At 52.1% G+C, this 20,790-nt stretch overlaps 1 protein-coding gene across 3 annotated transcripts in view; it reads right to left on the bottom strand.

The window, feature by feature from the left end:
- Positions 1-20,790, bottom strand: part of LOC146861849 (low-density lipoprotein receptor-related protein 2-like) — an 837,432-nt gene that overhangs the window by 671,036 nt on the left and 145,606 nt on the right. For 2 of the 3 annotated variants that reach the window (XM_085641010.1, XM_085641012.1), the window contains exon 5: positions 18,446-18,559. The exons of the other annotated variant lie outside the window; for it this stretch is intronic. In XM_085641010.1, the coding sequence (XP_085497136.1) occupies positions 18,446-18,559 (114 nt within the window). The remainder of the gene's footprint in view (positions 1-18,445; positions 18,560-20,790) is intronic. 3 annotated transcript variants of the gene reach the window in all.

Below are 20,790 nucleotides of genomic sequence, written 5' to 3'. Positions count from 1 at the left end.
GACTCAAGAGCCGCAATTACTGAGGCGGCTGGGGACGGTGAGAGGGCCGTGAGGGCCTCAATAGCCTGCTGGCCAGTGATCTCTCTCTAGAGTGGAGACCACAGCACCAAACAGCTAAGACTAAGCAGACTAGCCCCAGCCTTCAAGTTCAACCCCCCCCCCCCCCTTCCCACTTTGTCCATAGGGGCAGAGATGGGCAGATGGCACAGAAGTCCAGACAGCAGCTGGTGACATGAAGCCTAGTGGATGGCAGTGGCTGGCGAAGCAGCTCTACCCTGGGAAAGATGGCATGGCATGGGTCGCACTGCCCAGATAGAGACAAGTGAATGATCGAAACAATGGTACCATTCAGGGGGCACAGGTGATCATTGGGCCTCGATTTTGGAACCCTGCTAGAGGAGACATTTGACCCATATGGAAGATCTGGCACCTAGATGCTGCCTGGTGGTCCATGCCTGGCAGCCTCTTATCCACCTTTCCCACCCCACACCACATATGATGCTTTGAGCGACAGGACATTACGCTGGACCACCATCCACACCCTATGCAGAAACCTGAAAAGATCAATACACTGGGTGCACCAAAAGTGACAAAATGAGGGAAATACCAGGAAGGGGTGAAGAGTCCTGAAACACCGGAGCCCACAAGCACGGAGAGCTTGACAGCAAAAGAATAGTTCACATACATGCTAGAAAATAAACACTTTAGCACTGGAAATTAACCTAGTGCAGGCAGACCTGTGAAAGATACACGAGTGTTCTCTAGTTAGAGGAGGAGGTACAGTGGTTGACCAGAGCAATGGCTGACCTGTGAACAATGGTGCTCACTGCTGTGGACTGCGCCTTATGCCTGGAAGACAAGCTTGAGGACCAATATAGGAGGAGCAATTTGATTTACTGGCTTCCCAGAGCCAACAGACTGGGCCATCCCTGCAGTGTTCCTTGAGCAGTGGATTAGAGACAGACAACCACCGGGCATCTTGCCAATGTTTATGATTACGAAAGCACAGGGGGCGCTGGCCCCTGTGCCACTGCTGGGTGCCCCTTCATAGGCAATCATTGCAAAAGTCAAACTACAGAGGCCAGGACATGATCCTGCAGACAGTGCACGTTGCCAGAAATCCTGGATATGAAAATTTCGCTATTTGCATTTTCCTGATTATCTGCAAAAAGTGCCACAATTGTCAGTGGTAAAGCAAAAACTGAAAACAATGAACCAGATGTATAGTCTGCTTTTCCCTGCTACCTTGAAGTCTTGCATAATGGCAAGTCACACTACACCTCAAGAGGTCTGGGAGTGGTTGGAGGTGGATAGCAGAACAGGGGCAGTGTTAATGACTGGGAGAGCAGGCTGCTACCTGGGGAAGGCACACAGGCACGGAATGAATGATAATCCACAGTGAACTGAGACTGACGCTGCTGCCCCATTGGAGTGCTGGTGGCCTGCGCATATGGCATGCTGAACTTTTGAAGAACAAAGAGGGACTCCAGACAGGGCATGTGGAGAGAGTGGGCATTGCAGTGAAGGCATCAGAAATTGCCTCAGATGCCATGCCACCTGACCCATGAAAACCAAGCACCTATGGTGATGTGGGAATTGCACTGACCCTGATCAGGGAGGCTGTGGATAACTGTGAGGTGTGGGTGGAGTTAGGGGAGACTATGGAAAAGTGGGTACCAATGAAAAGCAGGAGTGGTCTCCCTGCAACTCTGCTGCACCCCATTGTAGAGTCAAGAGCATAGGATCTCTCAAGGGCCTCACCCCCTAGCAAGTAGCTGGGACAACCCCACCTCACTACCCCTCCCCAGTTTATGGTGGACCCTGGGATGCAGAGGCCCTCCACATATTCTACTATTAGTTTCACAACCTAGCCACGGCTGGCGCATTAGGAACCCAGGTTGATACATACTTTCCACTGTTTGGAGCGAGATGGAGAAGCACCAGTCATAGCCCATGCAATACTCCATTCGACACTTGGAGGCCACTGGTAATAAATGGGAGGGGAGGGAGGGGGGGGGGGGGGGGGACAGGCAAGAACCCCGAGTGACGTTCGAGAACGCTAGGGGATGGCCACTACAAGAGTAGACAATACAGATAGCCATCTGAAATGTGTGCGGTCATAATGCCTACACAAAAAAATACTGAGCACAGGCCTATCGGTGACACCTTGGCATAGGGATAGCTATATTCCAGGTATGCACCTACCTTATAATGAATCCAAAAAAAAGAGGAAGTGCAGGGGCAAATGTTCTCTTCCCACATACTCCTCGCAAGATACAGTCATTGGGTGGCTTCCGGAAGTACTCTTCCAGCATCAGCAATCCACTGCTGATTTGGAGGGGAGATAGGTTGTAGTATAAGGCCTAATGAACGGAGTGGAAGTACGCATTTTAGATATGTATTCCCTGAACACTGATAAGAGTTTGATGCCCTGTACCATCTCGCACTCCGTGATCTGCCCCATATCTGGGCCGGAGACTGTTCTAGATGGTAATCTAGCTAAACATCGTACTAAGCTAGAAGGGACTGCAGCATTAGCAGACCTTGTACAAAGATTGAACTGCATGGATATCAAGTGAGTCCTTCACTCCTGATAGTCAATTATCCTTATACTCACTTATGCACAATACATAGCCAACCGGACTGCATTCTAGTGACTAAAGGGCTCAACCTTTAAATACAGAACACCAGTTTTCTTAACAGATTTCTGACAGTTCCCCACTGGTCTTTACTGTGACAGTGGCAAACTGGTGCCGGTTTGGTGACTGCACCGGATGCACTTTTGGATGTGGCCTTTCTTCGGCTTGGAGGAATAAGATCAATTTTCCACAGGGACAAACCTGGTCCCCGTTTCGGACCCTGGATCTATTGTGCATGAAAAATCCCTCCATGTCCACTTATCACTCATCTCACAACCCTCTTAGTGCCAGAGGTCTTCAAACTTTTTGATGCAGAGACCCCATTGTCAAACTTTAAGCATAAGGAACCTCTCCTCACAAAAATATCTAGAAACTGGCACTCCTCATCAACAACTATTGACAACCATAGACGCCCCCAATTCCCACAAATCATTTTTACGGTGGGAAAATAAAATTAAACCGTGTTTAACAAACCAAGTCAGTGAGCGAGGGGAAGTAGTCAAAGGTGGAGCTAAAAACAAATGGCCTCATTTATGAGGAATTGGCATAGGGCTGCACCGCAAGTATTCTTGCAGCACTGCCCTATGCCAATGTGAAAGGGCAGGAATGCACTATATTTATAAAATACGACACATTCCTGTTTTTTTTTTTATTTAGCAGGGTTTTATATAGCGCAAACTTGACCCGAATCCAATCCGGTATCGGAGCGCTTTACATAAAACCAATTACATTACATGAGGACACATTCATTTAATTTTTTGTTAGGCACAGGGTGATGAAGTGATTTGCCCAGAATCACAGGATGTTTTAGCGTAGTTAATGAGACTCAAACCCAGTTCCCCCAGGTCCGAGGTCGAGTGCCCCAACCATTAGGCCAACTCCTCTGATATTTCCCCTAGCGTTGGCACACAAATTGCTGCCTAGCACCAACATAGGCAGGATTGTTTTGGGGCAGGAAGGGACACCTTACTTCACAAAAATGATCCGGAGAGGCATTTTCCTCTATGTGAGCTGCAGAATGTAGCACACATGGAAAGAGGAAAAACAAGAAGAAATGAAAACATTTCTCATCACACCTTCCTTGGCGAGGTGCACTTTTTTGGCGCTCCCCCAGGTTTACGGATTTTGTAAATATAGGGAAACATCAAAATCCACGGGTGTTACTGGGAACCCCACCCAGAGCAGCCGGTGCAGGTAAGCATGGTGGGGCGAGTTGACAGACACGGACGCAGGAAAATAACTTTTAGAAAAAGAAACCCACTTTCCTTGCGCTTGCCGCATCGCTCACTCTGCGCACCACAGAGAAGACAGGAGTCTAGTCCCTCGGGACTGCTCCATCCAAGTCGATTTTGCAGTCCAGTAAGAACAGTTAATTGAGCCAGGAGGTACTAGAGTTGTGCCCATTCCTGCACCCAAAATAGACTTTTCTCCATAAGGATTCTCAGCATTTGAGATTGATGCTAGGTGTCAGGATTCTTTTATGTGCCATCCTGGATACTTTTGGGCATGGTGTTAAAGCTCTGATCTGCTGTCTCTCCTCTATGGTGCACTACTAGATTCTTCGCCCTCCCCAATTACAGGACCCATGTGCTACATGCAGTCTGGTATTTGTGACATCACCATAGGAGGTTTTTTTTAACCAAGCGGAAGTGGGTGGGGACATAGTCTTGCCTAGTCAATTTTTGTTTAACTGCCCTAGTACAAGGGCACATTAATTATGCAGCAGGGGAGGTCCAAATATGCGGCAAGAAACAGCAAATTATGCTGCAAATGTTTGTATGGTATTACTTCATTATTTTGACATCGGTAACTCTGCGGGCAAATATTTCATCTTAGTACCAGTGTATAGCAAAAAGCAACTGAAAGATGCAGCCAACCTTTTCATAGGTGTTTCCAGTACGCCGGGACACGTGATGCCACGTTTTTAGTAACTTTTGATCTGTTTGAGCTAGAAACTATCCTCTGCTGCATAACCTACGAATTGTACGTGACAAATCCATAATTATATGGAAAACACTGCAGCCACATAAAATCGCATAATTCCAGTGGCCATGCCCTAGCACAAGATTAGCAAAAAACGGCAGAGGTGTTGGCCACATTAAAGATAAACCCAGTGCGATGCTTCACAGCAGTGATGATAAGCACAGCTTTACACTCTTAAAACAGATTTGGGTATCCAGCGATGCGACCCCCTTCTAAACCAGGTTAGCGTATGCGGTTCGTTTGCAATATCATTACATTCCTGTTGTATGAAAGATAAATTGGACTATAGTTAATATAGCGTGAAACTTCTGGATTACATACAAGTTCAAATAAAGGGTACACAAAGAAAATAGATTTTGGTGCTAAAAGCCAGTTGCAGACATGACATTTACGCAATTAAAAAAAGCACTTAAGAGATTAACAGCTAATGTAGCAGTTTCTTGAAAACCGTGGAGGCTTTACTATACGAACAGAAGTGTCCATTGCTTAGATGTTAAAGCAAATAAAAATCGTACAAATAAACACCGTCAATGGCTACATGTGTAGATCGCACAAATCTGATAGCCTTCAGTTAATTTAGCCAGTTGTCTGAATACCCTTACAGGTTTTGGTTTCTGCAATAACAAAACGTTAAGAATCTGAAGCGCCGGACAACGACAGAATAACCAGGAACACTAATATTTGGTACCACAACCTCAGGCATCCTTGCCCCCCCTGCGGACGCCCATGGCAGTAATCACAGCTGAGCTGACTCGTGGCACCAGAATGGGCCATTAGCCTTTTCGTGCCTCATTAACTGGTGAGTTCACTTCGGGGCGCTGCGTCCACACATGACATCACCAAAAGTACAGAGTTCCTCCGAACGGGTCTGCAAAGCATTCACCAACGCATCCATGGTACTTACAATGTGAAACGCTCGCATGCGCAGATCTGGACAGGACTGAAGCCCAGAAGCATGACTGAAGCGCGCACCTCCACTAGCAGGGAAAAGACACGCTGCAAGCTGCGCAGGAAGCATGAGCCTCCTCGCCCGCCACAAACGTCCTGCTCAGCCCCCATTTCAGTACAGGGATTTCTCAAGAAATCTTCTGCATGTGGGGTGCCCTTTTGTTGCCGATCTTCATCTCACATTGAAGTGACCCCTCAGGCAGGGCTTTAAATGGGCTGGGTCCCCCCGGGTCGCAGAGACGTTGCAAGGGTCCTTATCGGGCTCTAACGTCATGCCCGTTATTCTGACAAACTGATCTATTTCTAAATAATGACTGTAAAAAGGCAATCCATGTCAGCGATTTAGTAACTCTGTTTTACTTAATATTTCATTCCCTTAGAGTGTTATGTTTTCCTGCATGTTGTGTTTCTGTATTTTTTCCGTGTAGCATATTACACTTGTAAAGCGCCTACTTTGATCTGAGCCACCACCAGGTGCTAAGACCGAGCCACAGTTGAATGCCAAGCATCCGAGAATGTGATTTTTGACCCCTTCTGAGAGGCCCAGAACCAGCCCGCCTCGGAACGGTTTCAGCGACCCTCCCTGCCCCCACCAATTGTTTTCTTTTAGACTGGTGCCACCGAGGTGATATCCTTGCCTGAAGGCAGGGGTTTCACCTAAGCACTTGATTTTTTTTTTTTTTTTTTTGAAAACCTTTAACCATAGTTGCATCAATTGGCAATGTACAGTTCTGCGCCAGAGCATCAGGTCGGCAATGTTCGAATACATACAGTCAAATGATTAAACACAGCCGTTTAGCCGACAACCCGGAGGTCCGGCGGCGGAGTTCAGTTGAACATAGATAGAGGATTCAGGTGTGTGCATTGCGTATAAGCGAAGCGATGGTGCTTTTCTGGTATGTGTCGCGTCGTTTCTCAGCTAAAGCGCATTGTCTGCGTGTGAGGGGGGCGCTGTGTAGCAGCCCGCTGCGCAGCATTGTCAGCTAGCCCCTAGGGTCACAGGAGGATGTGTGCTGGGTGCTGGGTTGTCTGTCAAGTGCCCTGATTTGTGGGCATCGGAGTCCCGGTGGCCCGCGTGGAGCGTGGGTTGGAGCGCGACAAGGAGGTTGCAGCATAGCTCGCAAGGATGCACGTGGCGACCGTTGTTGTGATGGAACACGTGCTCTGCTAGGGAGCGTAGCCAGTCGCCGAGCTGTTCCCCGGGTGTGCAACATAAACTTAGGGATCAAGGCCAGGGTCGAGAACTCGGGTGGGGGCTAGAATAAGAGGGGTGAGGGGTAGGGGGGGGGAAAAGTGGAGATCCGCTTGCAGCAGTGTGTGAGGAGATAGGGGCTGTCCAGCGGGGCGAAACCGGGCCGCCCGGGGAGCGCGTCGAGCGGCTGGTCGCGGGGGGGGGGGGGGAAAGAAGGCAGGGGGGGTCACTAGTGCGCGCGCCCTCTCGAGCCGCAGCGGCGGTAAGTCCCGCGCGCGCGCCATGACACAGCGCAGGAAATATCAGACATTGGTAGCCTGTCGCGCAGTACACGAGATGTGCCAGGGGAATAAACAGACCGAGAGGGCCGGGAGCTATCCCCGCCAGGGTCTCAGATATGTCGCCATCGAGCTAATAGTGTATCGGTGCCCACCTAGTGTTTAGGTTATCCCACGGGTTCGGCAGGCCATCTGAAAGGTGGCAAGGAGGCCATCCCAAAGGTGGGCGATGGGGTACTGCCTGAGTCCCGCAGTTTCCTCACGGAGGAGCACTGCACTTTCCGCCTGCGCCCAGTTGACGAAGGATGCCCTCCAGTGCCTGATGTGCGGAGGGGCCGTCGCCTTCCAATGCTTGGTGAGCAAGCGTTTGGCCGTAACAAGCCCCATGTCCCAGAAGCGCGCCTGTACTCTATTCGCTTTTGTGCGCTTGTACAGGCCCAAGATACATGCCTCCCACGTGCGTGGCAGCCGTCCATCCGCGCTGCGCTCTATCAGTGACAGCACGTCGCTCCAATATGTCCGCACGTCAGCGCAATGCCAGAGCATGTGCAAAAGGTCCGCTCCTGGTGACGAGCACCGTGGGCAGGCGGCATCCGTCCGCGAGAAATATCTATTGATCTTCTCAGGAGTGAGATACGCTCGCTGTAGTATGTAATATTGTATGAGTTTGAAGCGGGGGTTGCGTGGAACATTAGTCGGGCTGGCCAGTATCATCGCCCATTCTTTATCCGTCCAGTCTCTGCCCCTGTCCGTCGCCCAGCGCTCCCTTAGTATCGAGGTGGACAGTCGCGAATGTGCGAGGAGTGCCTGCACCAGCCAGTGTATGACATGTGCGCCGTTTCCCATAATATGTAGATATTGGATGAAGGTATGTGTCGGCAGCTCCGTCGTCATGTCACCCCAAGAAGCCGAGAGCGTCTGCATGAGGGAGGCATGTAGGAGGAACTGTCCTGCCGGGAGCGCCGTGCCGTCAGCCAGGGCGGCAAACGTCAGCAAGTCACCATCCTCATACAGGTCACCTAGCGTATCTACACCTGCCTGTTCCCACCCTGCCAAATGGGCCTCCGTGAGGGGTCCCGTCGGGCCAGGCATGCCCAGTAACGGTAACTCCGGAGCGTACGGTGTGGTCGCGTGTGAGGCGAAGGCACCTCTGGAAACACCTGCGCGCCACCGCCAGGTAAACCTGGGAGGGGCAGGGCGCACGAGTCAGCGGATGAAACAGCGTGTGGACTTGCGTCCGCGTCCAGGCAGCCACATACGAGGCAGTGTCCTCTAGTTGCTTGCCGCTCAGCCATCCCGCCACCCATTGCATCTGCGCTGCTAGATAATATAGCTCCATATTGGGGACCGCTAGGCCCCCAGAGTCAGTGGGCATGTACATTTTGGCCAGTGCTACCCGCGGCCTCCCCTTGTTCCAGATGAGGTTGCGCAGCAATACCTCCAGGTCGCGGAATAATTTGGCGGGCACATACAAGGGCAGGTTTGCGAAGTAGTACAATAGGCGGGGCAGCACTATCATTTTAGTCAGTGCTACCCTGCTAGGCACGCTGAGGGGCAGGGTGTTCCAGTAGCTAACCTGCGTACACACGGATGTGATCGCTCTGAGGAGATTTCCATCTAGGACGTCCGCCGGGGATCTGTAGATCCGTATCCCCAGGTAGCGGAAGGTGGTGGGGTACCACCGCAGCCTGTCCCCCCCCCAGTCGGACGTCGCACTCAGGTGTCTCCGGGCCAAAGGGGTAGGCTCCCGACTTGGCCCAGTTAACCCTCAGGCCCGACAGTGCCTCGAAGGTGCGGAATACGTCAGCGAGGGAAGCAGGGATGGCGGTCATGTCTGACGTATAGCAGCAGGTCATCTGCGTATAGGGACACCGTGTGTAGGCCATCCGGCAATGGGATTCCCCATTCCAGTCCGTGTGCCCGAAGTGTCGCAGCCAGGGGTTCCATTGCCAGTGCAAATAGCAACGGTGACAACGGGCAACCCTGGCGGGTGCCTCTGCGGACCCGGATGGCGGCCGAGAGGATGCGGCCCGTGCGGACCCGGACGGTCGGCTCACTGTAAAGCAGGGCGATCATGGCGTTATAGCCCCCCCCCAGCTGGTACTTCTCCGTTACTGCCCTCAGGTACGGCCACTCAACGGAATCGAAGGCTTTCTCCAAGTCCAGTATAAGGCATCCCGCCCTTGGCCACTGCTGCGTGGCGTATTCCTGTACCCGGAAGAGCCTGCGGATGTTGTAGGAGGTATGGCGTGTGGGGACGAACCCATTTTGGTCCCGGTGCACAAGAGCGGGTACGTGAGGGGCCAGTCTCCTAGCCAGTGCAGAAGCAAGGATCTTATAGTCTGTGTTTAGTAGAGCCAATGGGCGGTAAGAGCCCACCCGCGTGCCGTCCCTGCCTGGCTTAAGGATAGAGACCAGTGTGGCTTCGTTCAGCGTTGGGGGCAGGGCAGCTCCCTCCGCCGCCGCCGCATACATTCGCAGGAGCTCCGGGACTAGGATATCCGAGCCAGCCTTGTAGAATTCAGCCGGTAGCCCGTCCGGGCCCGGGGTTTTCCCGTTGGAGAGCTGAAAGATGGCCTCCCTAAGCTCGTCCGCCTCCAGTGGAGCGCCGAGCCCATCTTGCTGAGCGATAGTCAATTGCGGCATCGGCAGAGGGGAGAGATAATCTGTGATAGCAGCGTAAGGAACCGCGAGTCGGGAGCGGTACAATGCGGTATAGTGGGCAGTAAAAGCGTCATGGATACCAGCTTGCGTGTACACCAGTTCCCCCCCCCTCGCTCAGTAGAGCCGTCACTGGCGTAGAGCGGGCATCCCACGAAATCAGCCACGCTAAAAGCTTGCCTGGTCTATCACCAAGGCGGTGAGTCCTCGCCGAGTGCGCCGCATAGTTGACATTGCGAAGTCGCTCCAGGAGGCGCGCATGTTCCGAGCGGGCATCATGCAGCGGGCCCTCGTCCCCCTCCGCAGCCTCCCCCTCCCGCGCAAGCAAACTCGTTTCCAGCCTGGTGAGGTCTCTCTCTAGTTGATGTCTGATCTGCCCCTGAGTGCGCAGACAGTGGCCTCGTATCACGGCCTTGAAGGCGTCCCACTCCACCCTCGAGTCAGTTGCTGTGCCAGTGTTGTCCTCAAAGTATTGCACGGTACGCTCGAGTAGGGCAGCGCGAAAAACCGCATCTAGTAGCAGCGCTGGCTGCAGGCACCATGTGGGGACAGGGGGGTGTGGGCGGGCCCAGGCTATGGACATGAAGTGTGGATTGTGGTCTGAGTGTGTGCGGCCCATGTATTGCGCGTCTGTCACATGTGGTAGGAGATCTGTGGATGCCATGAAGCGGTCAAGGCGGACATGTAAGTCGTGAGCGCCCGAGTAATAGGAGTACGACCGCGTCCCCGGATTGCGCTGTCGCCAGACATCGTGTAAGCCCCATTGCGCGGCCCACTCCTGCAACGCCTTTATGGCTCCCCTGGTAGGGGCGTTCGCGGGGGGCGGGAAGGAGCGATCCAGCGTGGTGTCTAAGGTGCAGTTATAGTCGCCCCCTATAATCCACGAAGTGTCATGCCAAGGTGCCATAGTCGATGATAGCCGCGCCAGGAAGCCAGCTTGTTCAATGTTTGGGGAGTAGAGGGATATCAGTGTGATAGAATGACCATCTAGCCTGCCTCGTGCGGCCGTGTATCTGCCCTCGCTGTCTATCGCAGTGTCTGTGGCCTCCCACGGGGTCCCCGGGCGAATCCATATCAGTGTTCCGCGAGCGAATGAGGAGTATTCCGTAGCGTAGAGTTGTCCTCGCCATCTACGGTGGAGTGCCCTCACCTCAGTCCCGTTCAGATGGGTCTCCTGGAGCAGCGCTACGTTAATCTTGTGCCGCTTTAGGTACGAATAAATATGGTAGCGCCTAGCCGGTGTGTGCATCCCTCTGACATTCCAGGTGCATATTTGTGTGCTAGCCATGACAGTCCTGTGTGTGGGGGTCTCCCTAAGCCCCCAAGAGCGCATCTCCCATCTCGAGGGCCCCCCAGGGCCAGCGGCCCGCTCCCGCCGCGCAGCTAAAACTAGTGATGTGTGTGCAATGTCGTGATCTCCAGCAGGGTGGGGGGGAGAGGGAAGAGAGGGTGCATAGAAAGCCGAAACATGGCAACTAAAGAAAGAAAAAAAGAAAACTTGTAGAATACCAAAAGGTCGGCTGTACAACAGGTCGCCGTCCAAACACTCAAGCGAGCTTACGAACTATACAGTCTCGGGGGGTGGGTAAAGTATCTTCTGAACAACAATGGAAACAATGCAGGTTCGGAAGCGCTTCGTATGCCTCCCGGGTGTTGCGTATATGCTGCTGTCGGCCGGCGGGCGTCCGATGGCCATAGTTCAAGGCCGTAGCAGCTGTGTGCCTGGCCATCAGGCCAGCGGGGGTTGGAATGCCTGCGGAGAGGGGGGGGGGAGGGGGAGGGCGCGGGCATGTCCCCCCTCAAGTCTCGCCAGTAGCAACAAGTCGATTATGCGGCACTAAAAGGTGTCTCTGCATGTCTGTAAATCAGGTGTGTAGGCCGTGCGGCCATAAGTAGAGATTGTACACAGTGTCTGGCTCCATGGGCGGGCCCCCCGCAGCGCCGCCAGCAGAGGCGCCAGGGTCCGTCCAGCAAGTTCAGTTTCGTAAGGGGCCACCCAGCAGGGATTCCGGCAGGTTAGCGGTGCGCGTCAGGTGGCAGCCCATCTCCGGGGCGCCTCAGCCGAAGAGGTCCGCTGTTTGCGGTGTGACCTCCGGGGGTCCTCCAGAGTCTTGTGTGTCTGGGATGCCGTAGATCGCCTCGTCGTCTGTTGAGTGGGCCGTCGGGCTGGCGTCCGGCCGAGCCGACGACGCCGGGGAGTTGCTAATCTCTGCCACCCTGCGCAGGGCGTCCCGCTGCTCCTGTTGAACAAGGTCCACTGGCGGGGAGTGGCCCGGCGTCCCACCGGTTGGCGGCGGCGCGGGCGACCCGCGGTGGCGTCGTCGCCTTGATCCCCTCGGTCTCTCCATCGCGCCTGTTCCCGTCGTCCGTCGTGGCGCGGCTGGCATTCCGCCATCAAGCCAGGCCTCCGCGTCCTCGGGGCTCGTGAAGAAGTGGGTTTTGTCGTGCGCCACCACCCGCAGTCTGGCCGGGAAGAGCAGCGAGTACTGGAGGGCCGCTTCGCGTAGTCGTCGTTTGATCGGTAGAAAAGAGTGCCTTTGCCTCTGTACTCGCGCCGTGTAGTCTGGGAAAAACATCACCGTCGCATTGTCAATGGTAATGTCCCCTAGGGTTCTGGCCCCTCGCAGGATGGCATCGCGGTCCCTGTAGTTGAGGACTCGGAGGAGAAACGGCCGAGGGTTAGAGCCCGGAGGAGGTGGTTTCGGGGGGACGCGGTGGGCCCTTTCCACCACGAAGTGTGGGGAGTGTGTGTTGTCCGGTAGTAGGTCTCGTAGCCAGTCCTCGACCTTGCGGACAGGATTCGCCCCTTCCCATCGCTCCGGGATGCCCACCAGGCGGATATTGTTCCTTCGTGCCCGGCCTTCCGCATCCTCAGCCCTGCCTTCTAGCAGTTCCACCCGATGCAGAAGTTCTCGTACCCCGGCGTCTGTCCGTTTCGTCGCCGGCTCGACCTCTGCCATGGTGTCTTCCAGCGCGGTGGTGCGCGTTTGCAGTTTTTTATGATCGGCTCTGAGGTGTGTCAGGTCAATTGCCACGCTGTCTATGCGGGTCTCCAGGGAGGTGCGTGTCTGCTGCAGCGATTCCTCCATTCTCTCCATGGCCGCCAGGACGCTGTCCAGTTTCGCAGTTACGTGGTCCGTATCCATCGCGGGCGTCGTTGGCACGTGTCGTCTCCTCTCCACTATCGCTCCCGGTCCGGAGCGGGTTCGCGCCCCTCTAGGCATGGAGCCGGCGGCGTGTGGGAGACGTCCCCCCCGTCGTCGAGGGGTAGGGGGGTATTGCTCCGTCGATGCCCTGCTCCAGTGGAATGGGAGCGGCTCACCTCGCCCTGTCTCACCGCCTCAGCCAGCCAGGCCGTGCCGCCATCGTCGCGTGTTCAGGGGTTTCATCCAGTGGGGGGCTCGGTCGTAGCTGGATCAGCGCTCAGTGTCCCCCTCCAGTCCGCAGGGCACCCCTGAGTCCCTCCTCCCGCGCCGTCTCGCACCTCAGCTCGTGGCGCAGGGGCCACGTCGTGCGTGTGTGTCTATGAGGCCCAGGCCGGCACTCCCACAGCGGCTCCAGGGCCCCGCGGGCGGTGGCAGCGTGTGTTGGCGCGTCGTGTTGCTGAAACACCAGTTCCACCAAGAGGAAAACCGCCTCAGTGCATCGTCTGTCCCGGCAGGGTGTAGTGCGGGGGGCAGGTCCGTGCGTGTCCTCCCAGAGCCGGGGGGCTGCCTCCGCCGCTCCCCCAGTGCACCCCCAGTCCACGTAGGGCGCTACAGCTACCTGTGGTGCGTAGGCAGTCGTCGCTGGGGTTCAGGCGCACGCCCTACCCGTCGCCAGTGGTGCGGTCACGCGGTCTCGGGGGTGTCTTTGTTAGTCGCCGCCCTTTCCGTGGCGCCACAGGGGGGTCCCCAGACGGGTCCAGGCGCGGTCTTCACGTCACCAGGTCGCCCCCGCCGCGGTCGCAGGCCGCCGCTCAGTGCCGCAGCAGCCCCTCCTCAGATTGTAGCTTTGGGCCCAAGGGACAGGGCAGCGCCTCGGGCTTGCGTAGCCGCGAGCCGCGGCCGCGCGTTCAGCAGAGCGGCCGCAGTCCCGTCTGTAAGGTCGGCGCGGTGTTCCACCGCCGATTCGTTGCAAATTCGGCCCGGTGACGGAGAAGGCTCCGTGGAGGGCCCGCCGGCCAAAACAAGCAATTTCCAGGATCGTTGCAGCGGAGAAACGGCCCGGGGCAGAAGGGCTCGATCGGGAGCTCTACCCGGGCACGTCCGCTTCCATCGCGTGCTTAGCCACGCCCCCCTTCACCTAAGCACTTGATGTGTTGTGAATGTGAGCATGGGGTGGGAGTGGGAAGATGTGCACAGCAGGGGGAAAGGGATGGCCAGTGCAGGCGACGCTTTTATTTTGTATATGAATTTCAGCATCATCATAATAATAATAATAATAATAATACTGGGTTTTATAAAGCGCGACAGCTACCTCGCGAGGAGGTGTCCCGGCGCTAGTAGAACACAGAAGACCTGGGAGGTAGTTAAAAAAGCAATACAGGAATTAAAAAAGCTAGCGTAGTTGGTTAAAAAGCCACGTTTTTAGCAGTGTCTTAAAACAGGATTCGGAAGGGGCCTGCTGGATTTCTTGTGGGAGGGTGTTCCACAGAGTGGAGACGTTAGCCGAAAAAGTCCGACCCCCGAGTCGGGCCTTTTTCGTGAGTGGAATAGCCAGTTGAACACGGCAGTTAGACCGCAGTGTGCGGGCTTGGGAGTATCTGGGAAGACGGTTTTTCAGGTATACTGGACAGGAGCCATGCAAAGATCTAAAAGCCAACGTTAGTGCTTTAAACTTTATTCTGCTGGCAACTGGCAGCCAGTGTAAAGATCGGAGGTGCGGAGAGACTGCCTGCTTGAGTGGAATTCGCAGTAACAGTCTCGCAGCCGCATTTTGAACTACCTGAAGCTTTTGTGTCAGGTATTTTGGTAGGCCTAGGTAGAGTCCATTGGCATAGTCCAGCCTTGAGGTCACAGTGGCATGGATCAGCGTTTTCCGGCAGTCTTCTGGAAGGAGTCTGAGAATTTTACGCAGATTTCTCAGTTTGCTCATACAGCAACCGGCAACTTGTTGGATATGGGAGGTAAAGGACATGCAGTCATCCCATCTCACTCCAAGATTTTTTGCCGTGTGACTGGGTGTCGGAGCAGGACCCATCTCCGACGGCCACCAAAGATCTGACACGGGCGGGGTGCTCTTGCCAAAAAAGATAACCTCTGTCTTGTTGGCATTAAGTTTTAATTTATTAGCGTTCATCCAGTGGGCGATGTCTTGAAGACAGCCTTTGAATTTAGAAAAGGACTCTTGCGTGATCTCGGAATACGGAAAAACCAGCTGTGTGTCATCGGCATATGAAATTGCCTTGACACCCCAGTTGGCAATTAGCGTAAAGAGAGGAGCAAGGTAGATATTGAACAGAAGGGGGCTTAAAGCCGACCCCTGCGGGACTCCACAGCCAAGGGGCTTGGGTGATGACGAGATTGTTCCAAGTGCCACCTTCTGGGTTCTCTGAGATAGATAGGAGTGTACCCAATCCAGCGCCTTATCCTTAATTCCTATCTCGGCCAGCCGGCTGAGTAGTCTGGCGTGGTCCACCGTATCGAAGGCGGCCGACAGATCCAGGAGTACCAGCATAGCTGAGTTCCCAGCATCCATCGACCACCTGACTGACTCGGCAACCTCAATAAGCGCTGTTTCCGTGCTAAAGCCGGGCCGGAAGCCAGACTGTGTTTCATGGAGAATTTTGTTTACTTCTACAAATTTACTCAGCTGGCGTTGTATAACTTTTTCCAACATTTTTCCCGGGGCGGCTAATAGGGATATCGGGCGGAGATTAGTGAGATCTTCCGGGTCCCCGTTAGGCTTTTTCTTTAAGGGCAGGAGGGTAGCATGTTTCCATGCATCCGGAAATATGCCCGAAGCAATGGAGGAGTTCCAGATATGATGAAGTGTAGGAGTTACGAAGTCGGCTATAGAACTCCATAATTTTGCAGGGCAGGGGTCGTCGGGGGAACCAGATTTACATCGGAACAATTCTTGCCGTACCTCACTCACGGGGATATTAAGAAACTGGGTGAAAGTCTCACTTAGCTCGCTCTTATTCGCGCGGTCCTGTTTCACTGTTATTATTTCTGGACCAAAAGAGTCGTAGACCTTTTTAATTTTTTGATCAAAGAACTCAGATATTTGCTCGCAAAGCATAATTGTTGGAGCAACCTCCCTCTCAATGCACTTAGGTTTAAAAAAAGACTGTACTATTTTGAAAATCTGTTTACTAGACTGTTCTGCCTGTAGAATCGAGTCTGCATAAAAACTTTTATTTTTCTTAATAGCTTTCCGTAGATTTTTAGAGGCTTCTTTGTACCTAATCTTTTCCTCCAGACCATAGTTGACCCTCCAGAGTCTCTCCAGCTTTTTGCAAGCTGATTTCTCTGTTCTTAACGCCTGCGAAAACCAGGGTGCTGAGGGAGAGTCTCTTTTCGATAGTGCACGGGAGGCTGGCGCAATAGAGGAAACCATTTTTCCAACCCACTCGTTAAAGAGTTGAGCATCAGTATTGGCGTTGTTTGTCAGGGATGGGGTAGTCTTCTCCAGGACAGGGCCCATAGTCTCGGGGATCAGCTTCTTCCATTGTCTTTTTAGGAAGTAGCATTTACTGGATGCAAAAATGTCGTGCGCCAAGTTCAGTGTGAAAGGGACAAGTGAGTGATCTGACCAGGTCAGAGGAAGTGGATCCTCGGACAGCACATTTTTGATATTCGAAAAGATAAGATCAATAGTATGGCCCCCCCTATGTGTAGGGCCCTCATTGATCAGTCTAAGGCTGGCCGTGCTTAAAGTAGCTCTGAGTAGCTCTGCCATGGCACAGACGGATTTATCCATGTGGATGTTAAAGTCACCTACCACAATAAAATGGGGGTGGAGGAGCGAGCTCTGAACAATCATGTCCAGTAGGGTAGATAAGTTAGAATCTGCGCCGCCCGGTGGGCGATAAATCACCAGTCCTGCTAATGAAAGCTGAGAACTTGCCTGAAAGCAGAAATGGAGGCCTTCAATTCCTTGAGTAGTCGTAGGTGCTGAGAAGGTTAGTCTTAAGTGCTCTTTAAAAATGATCGCTACGCCACCGCCTCTTTTTGACCCAGGGCGGTTGGCGAGGCATATTTTAAATCCCAAAGGGACTGCCAATGCAATGGAGGTCAGGTTGTCTTCCTTCAACCATGTTTCTGTTAAAAACAAGATATCCCATTCCTGTTCTTCAAGTAGCAGCCAGACATCAACAGCATGTTTGGCCAGGGATCTACAATTCAGTAGTCCGGCTCTAATGCCTATCTGAAGTGGAGATTTGGGAGTAGGAAGCCTCACCGAATTTACATTGCCAAAAACTGACTCACAAATGTTACAACTCTGAGGAGGGGCGAAGGTTAGAGGGTCAGTAGAGTGCGGACAGCATTTAGAAGGGGGAGCCAGAGCCTTTAAGGCCTCACCAGACCACACTATCCTTTCACCCAGAGATCCCTCGCCAGCAGCATGTCTGGCCCCGGCCGCGGTCTGGTCGCGGACGGGCGCAGACGGGCTTGCCTTAGGCGCGCCTTCGGCACGCAAACGGCGCCCCCGCTGCGCCCGTCCGCTGCGCTTCCGGTGGAAACACATGATAAACCAGGGTTTGCTGTCTGTGCACTTGTATGGATGTGTATTCCATACAAGTGCACGGACAGTAAACCCTGGGCTATGACGCCAGCAGGAATTACTTTACAAAGGAAAAGCGTCACCTGCACTGCCATCCCTTTCCCCCTGCTGTCTGTGCACTTGAATGGAATACATATCCACGGCGCTGCTCCCCAGATGAGGTGAACAGGGCCATGGATCTGTCTTTTTGCATCCAAGAGCACAGAAGTAGAGGAGGCCCTGGCAAGGAGAAACAAGGAGACATTCGACCCACATCTACACAGTGAGACCTTTGGGAGGGGCTGGATGCCAGGACGACAGTGCTGCTGATCAGCCCGACTTCACTGAATAGTATCAGAAGAACAGGCAGCAGTTTTTAAGTAGGTTCCAGTAACCTTAATCCATTCTACAGCATCAGCATTACCTACTGGCTGCATATCTAGGTTACTCTAAGTGATTGGTGTTCTAGACTTACATGCATGGAAACGTCAAGGACAGTCCCCTCCGAATATGCAAATTTAGTGCAAGCTTGTAGTGTTCAGCTTTTGGGGTGCCAGGGAGTAACTTTAGGGTTCAGGGTGGGTATGAGTTGGGGGTAATTTTAGGGTTCAGGATAGGTATGGGTTTTGGGGTGCCAGGGGGATAATTTTAGGGTTCATGGTGGGTATGTGTTTTGGGGTACCAGGGGGTAATTTGAGGGTTCAGGGTGGGTTTGAGTTTTGGGGTGCCAGGGGCACAATTTTAGGGTTCAGGGCGGTTATGGGTTTTGGGTTGCCAGGGTGCTAATTTTAGGGATCAGGGAATGTATGAGTTTTAAGGGCTCAGGGGGGTAATTTAGGGTTCATGTGTGCTCTAATTGTTCAGTTTCAAATGCAGAATTCACTTTTTTCTCAGCTTGGCCTGAGAATTACCAGATCCGGATTGTCTGCCATTTTAGCCCCACCCCTATTGATTAACATTAGCCACGCCCCTTAATTTGCCAGGTTAGCCCCCCCCCCCCCCGAAAACTTTCTGCAGACGCCCATGCAAAACCTATGGACAGGAAGGAATCTTACCGCAAGTGCTACGCTCATCCAGCCCGTCGGCACAGTCCGCTTTACCGTCGCAGAGAGAAGATTCTGGAAGGCATTTCACTCCGTCACACTTCAACATGCCGTCAGAACAGAGGTCTGTGGTTGGCGGAGAGGGAAGTCAACAATGAAGACATCTTGTCAATATTCAGAATTAAATCAATTTACTATACAAGAAGAACACACCCTGCAAGAATTGTAAGTAAACTACTGATCCCGGTTTGGCCAGCACTTTCCTCCCCATGGCCTGCGGTAGGCCATGACTACAAAGGACTCCTTTGCTACACCTGCCCGTATGAGGTCCTTGACATGTCCATGATCTGGCCCCTACTTAACCCCCTTATTTGTGAGGGAGTGGCAGCTGAATAGGGGTACAGCACACATCTAGAAGGAAGGGGAACCGGGTGGGAATGATCAGAAGTAGAATAAAACTGAGCCTATTTCCTCACCTTTATTAAATGTCCTGGGAAGTTTATGCGAGATGGAAGGGTCACTTAATACACTAACAAGCTGCCAGTGCAAGTATATATTTCAAGACCATCAGTTCATGAAATACAGGTTATGGTCATAAAAGCCATTGCAGGAAGTCAGGTAGGCGAACCCTATCAGGCCTAGTCTAGGTTTGACCAAGCTGCTGCAGAGTAGATCTATTTAAAGCAACTAAACATTGTTTAGCAAAGATCAGGCACACTCAACACTGAAGCTTACACTTTTGAAAAAGAAAGAAAAAAGTTGCATTTAAATGCTAAGCAACCACAAAGACCACATTTGCATATTATGAGAGTAGTGATGTGAACAGTGTCAACTTTAGACATCTTGAAACGCCATCTCCTCTATATCGACACACCTATCTGGGCCTGTAGGGGTGATACTTGTTTTTTCTAAATTTAATTCTTTGTATGAATGAAAACTAACTTTAGCTAACAGATTTTAAGCCACCTACTCCATCTTGTGATTTCTCTGCACTACGTGGATAGACTCCAACTTTATTCTAGTGAGCATTGAAAACACAAATGTGCTTCATGGACAAGGATAGCAACCTTCATAAGCTTGTCCGAATAAAGTTTGTAGTAATTCAAGGCTGTATACCTAGCGGTCTCAGGTGAAACTCATTTAAAAAATTGTTCCAGCATAGGTGAGGTCTGTGGGAAGCACAGTGTTGTAGAATTGAGAAGTTTTCTAAATGTAGTCTGCAACGGTCAACTTAATCGCGGTTGGTTTAGTTCATGAGAACCATGTACAACCTGTAGTAAATGTATGCATTCTTTTGTTTAACACCCCTATAAGTGTGTTCTTTTGCACATGTAACATGAGCCTTTCTCTATTGCTAGTTTGAGAAAAATCAGTGTCCGATATCTATCCCATTTTAGATTTGATACTTTACGGACCACAACTTTAAGTTGTTTAATTTACTTCTGTACCTTACCTGAGCTTTGAATTTTGAATTACTGATTTTGCCTATTTCAATCAATTTTTGTACGACTAAAGCTAGAAAACTTTTAGGGTTCAAGACATTCAGGTCTTTTGTTTTTGTAGGACCAAATGGGTTCTACATGCCAGTCAGGGAAATTCTCATTGAACATATTGAGATAGTTTCAGCTTGGAGCACCAAAATCCATCCAGGATTACACTGCTAGTGGGCCATTCGTTGTGCAGTGTAAGCTGTAGAGCATCACCAAAATCTGGTAGCAGAGGATTGTTCCTATTGGACCTCTATAGGTAAATTGACCTTTGAAACAAAGACCTATACCTTCAGGGTTCAGCTGGTTTTGCCCAGAGATTCAAATTTGACTCGGCTCCAATCTGATTCAGACTCAAGAACGCTGTATGGAGATGTGGAAGCAGTCCTGGAATTCATGAAGTCGTTTAAGTAGTATCAATCGAGAAAGGTAATGCATGTGAGTGAGAAAGAAGGTAACCAGAGTTGTGCATACTGCAACTAGTGTGAGGGAGTTGGACATCATGAACTTGTCGAATTGTGAATCTACGCATCATGTGGCTTTGATTTGTAGGCTTGTAGAGACAGTAGTGATCGTGTTGATGTTTTTGAGTTCGGAGGGCATATCCAAGATGCAAAAGGGAGGGCTCGCACAGCAGGTGATTTTGCTTATGCTTAATGCAATTAATTTAGTTTTGATATAAACCTGTGACTTAAGTTGGTGACTAAAAGGCTGATCTTGCACTCCAGTTATTTTGAGTTGCATAAAAGGGTTGAGGTGTGTACTGTGAAGTGCCATCAGTCATCAAGATCAGGACAGAATATAAATTGTGTGAATGTATTAATCTGGATCAGCATTTGCTTACTATTTGGTACACAGGATTTAATATAC

This window comes from Triturus cristatus, chromosome 2_2 (assembly GCF_964204655.1).
Source record: "Triturus cristatus chromosome 2_2, aTriCri1.1, whole genome shotgun sequence".
Taxonomy (NCBI): domain Eukaryota; kingdom Metazoa; phylum Chordata; class Amphibia; order Caudata; family Salamandridae; genus Triturus; species Triturus cristatus.
Note: the sequence above shows the minus strand (reverse complement) of the source record. Positions and strands in the feature narration are given on the sequence as shown.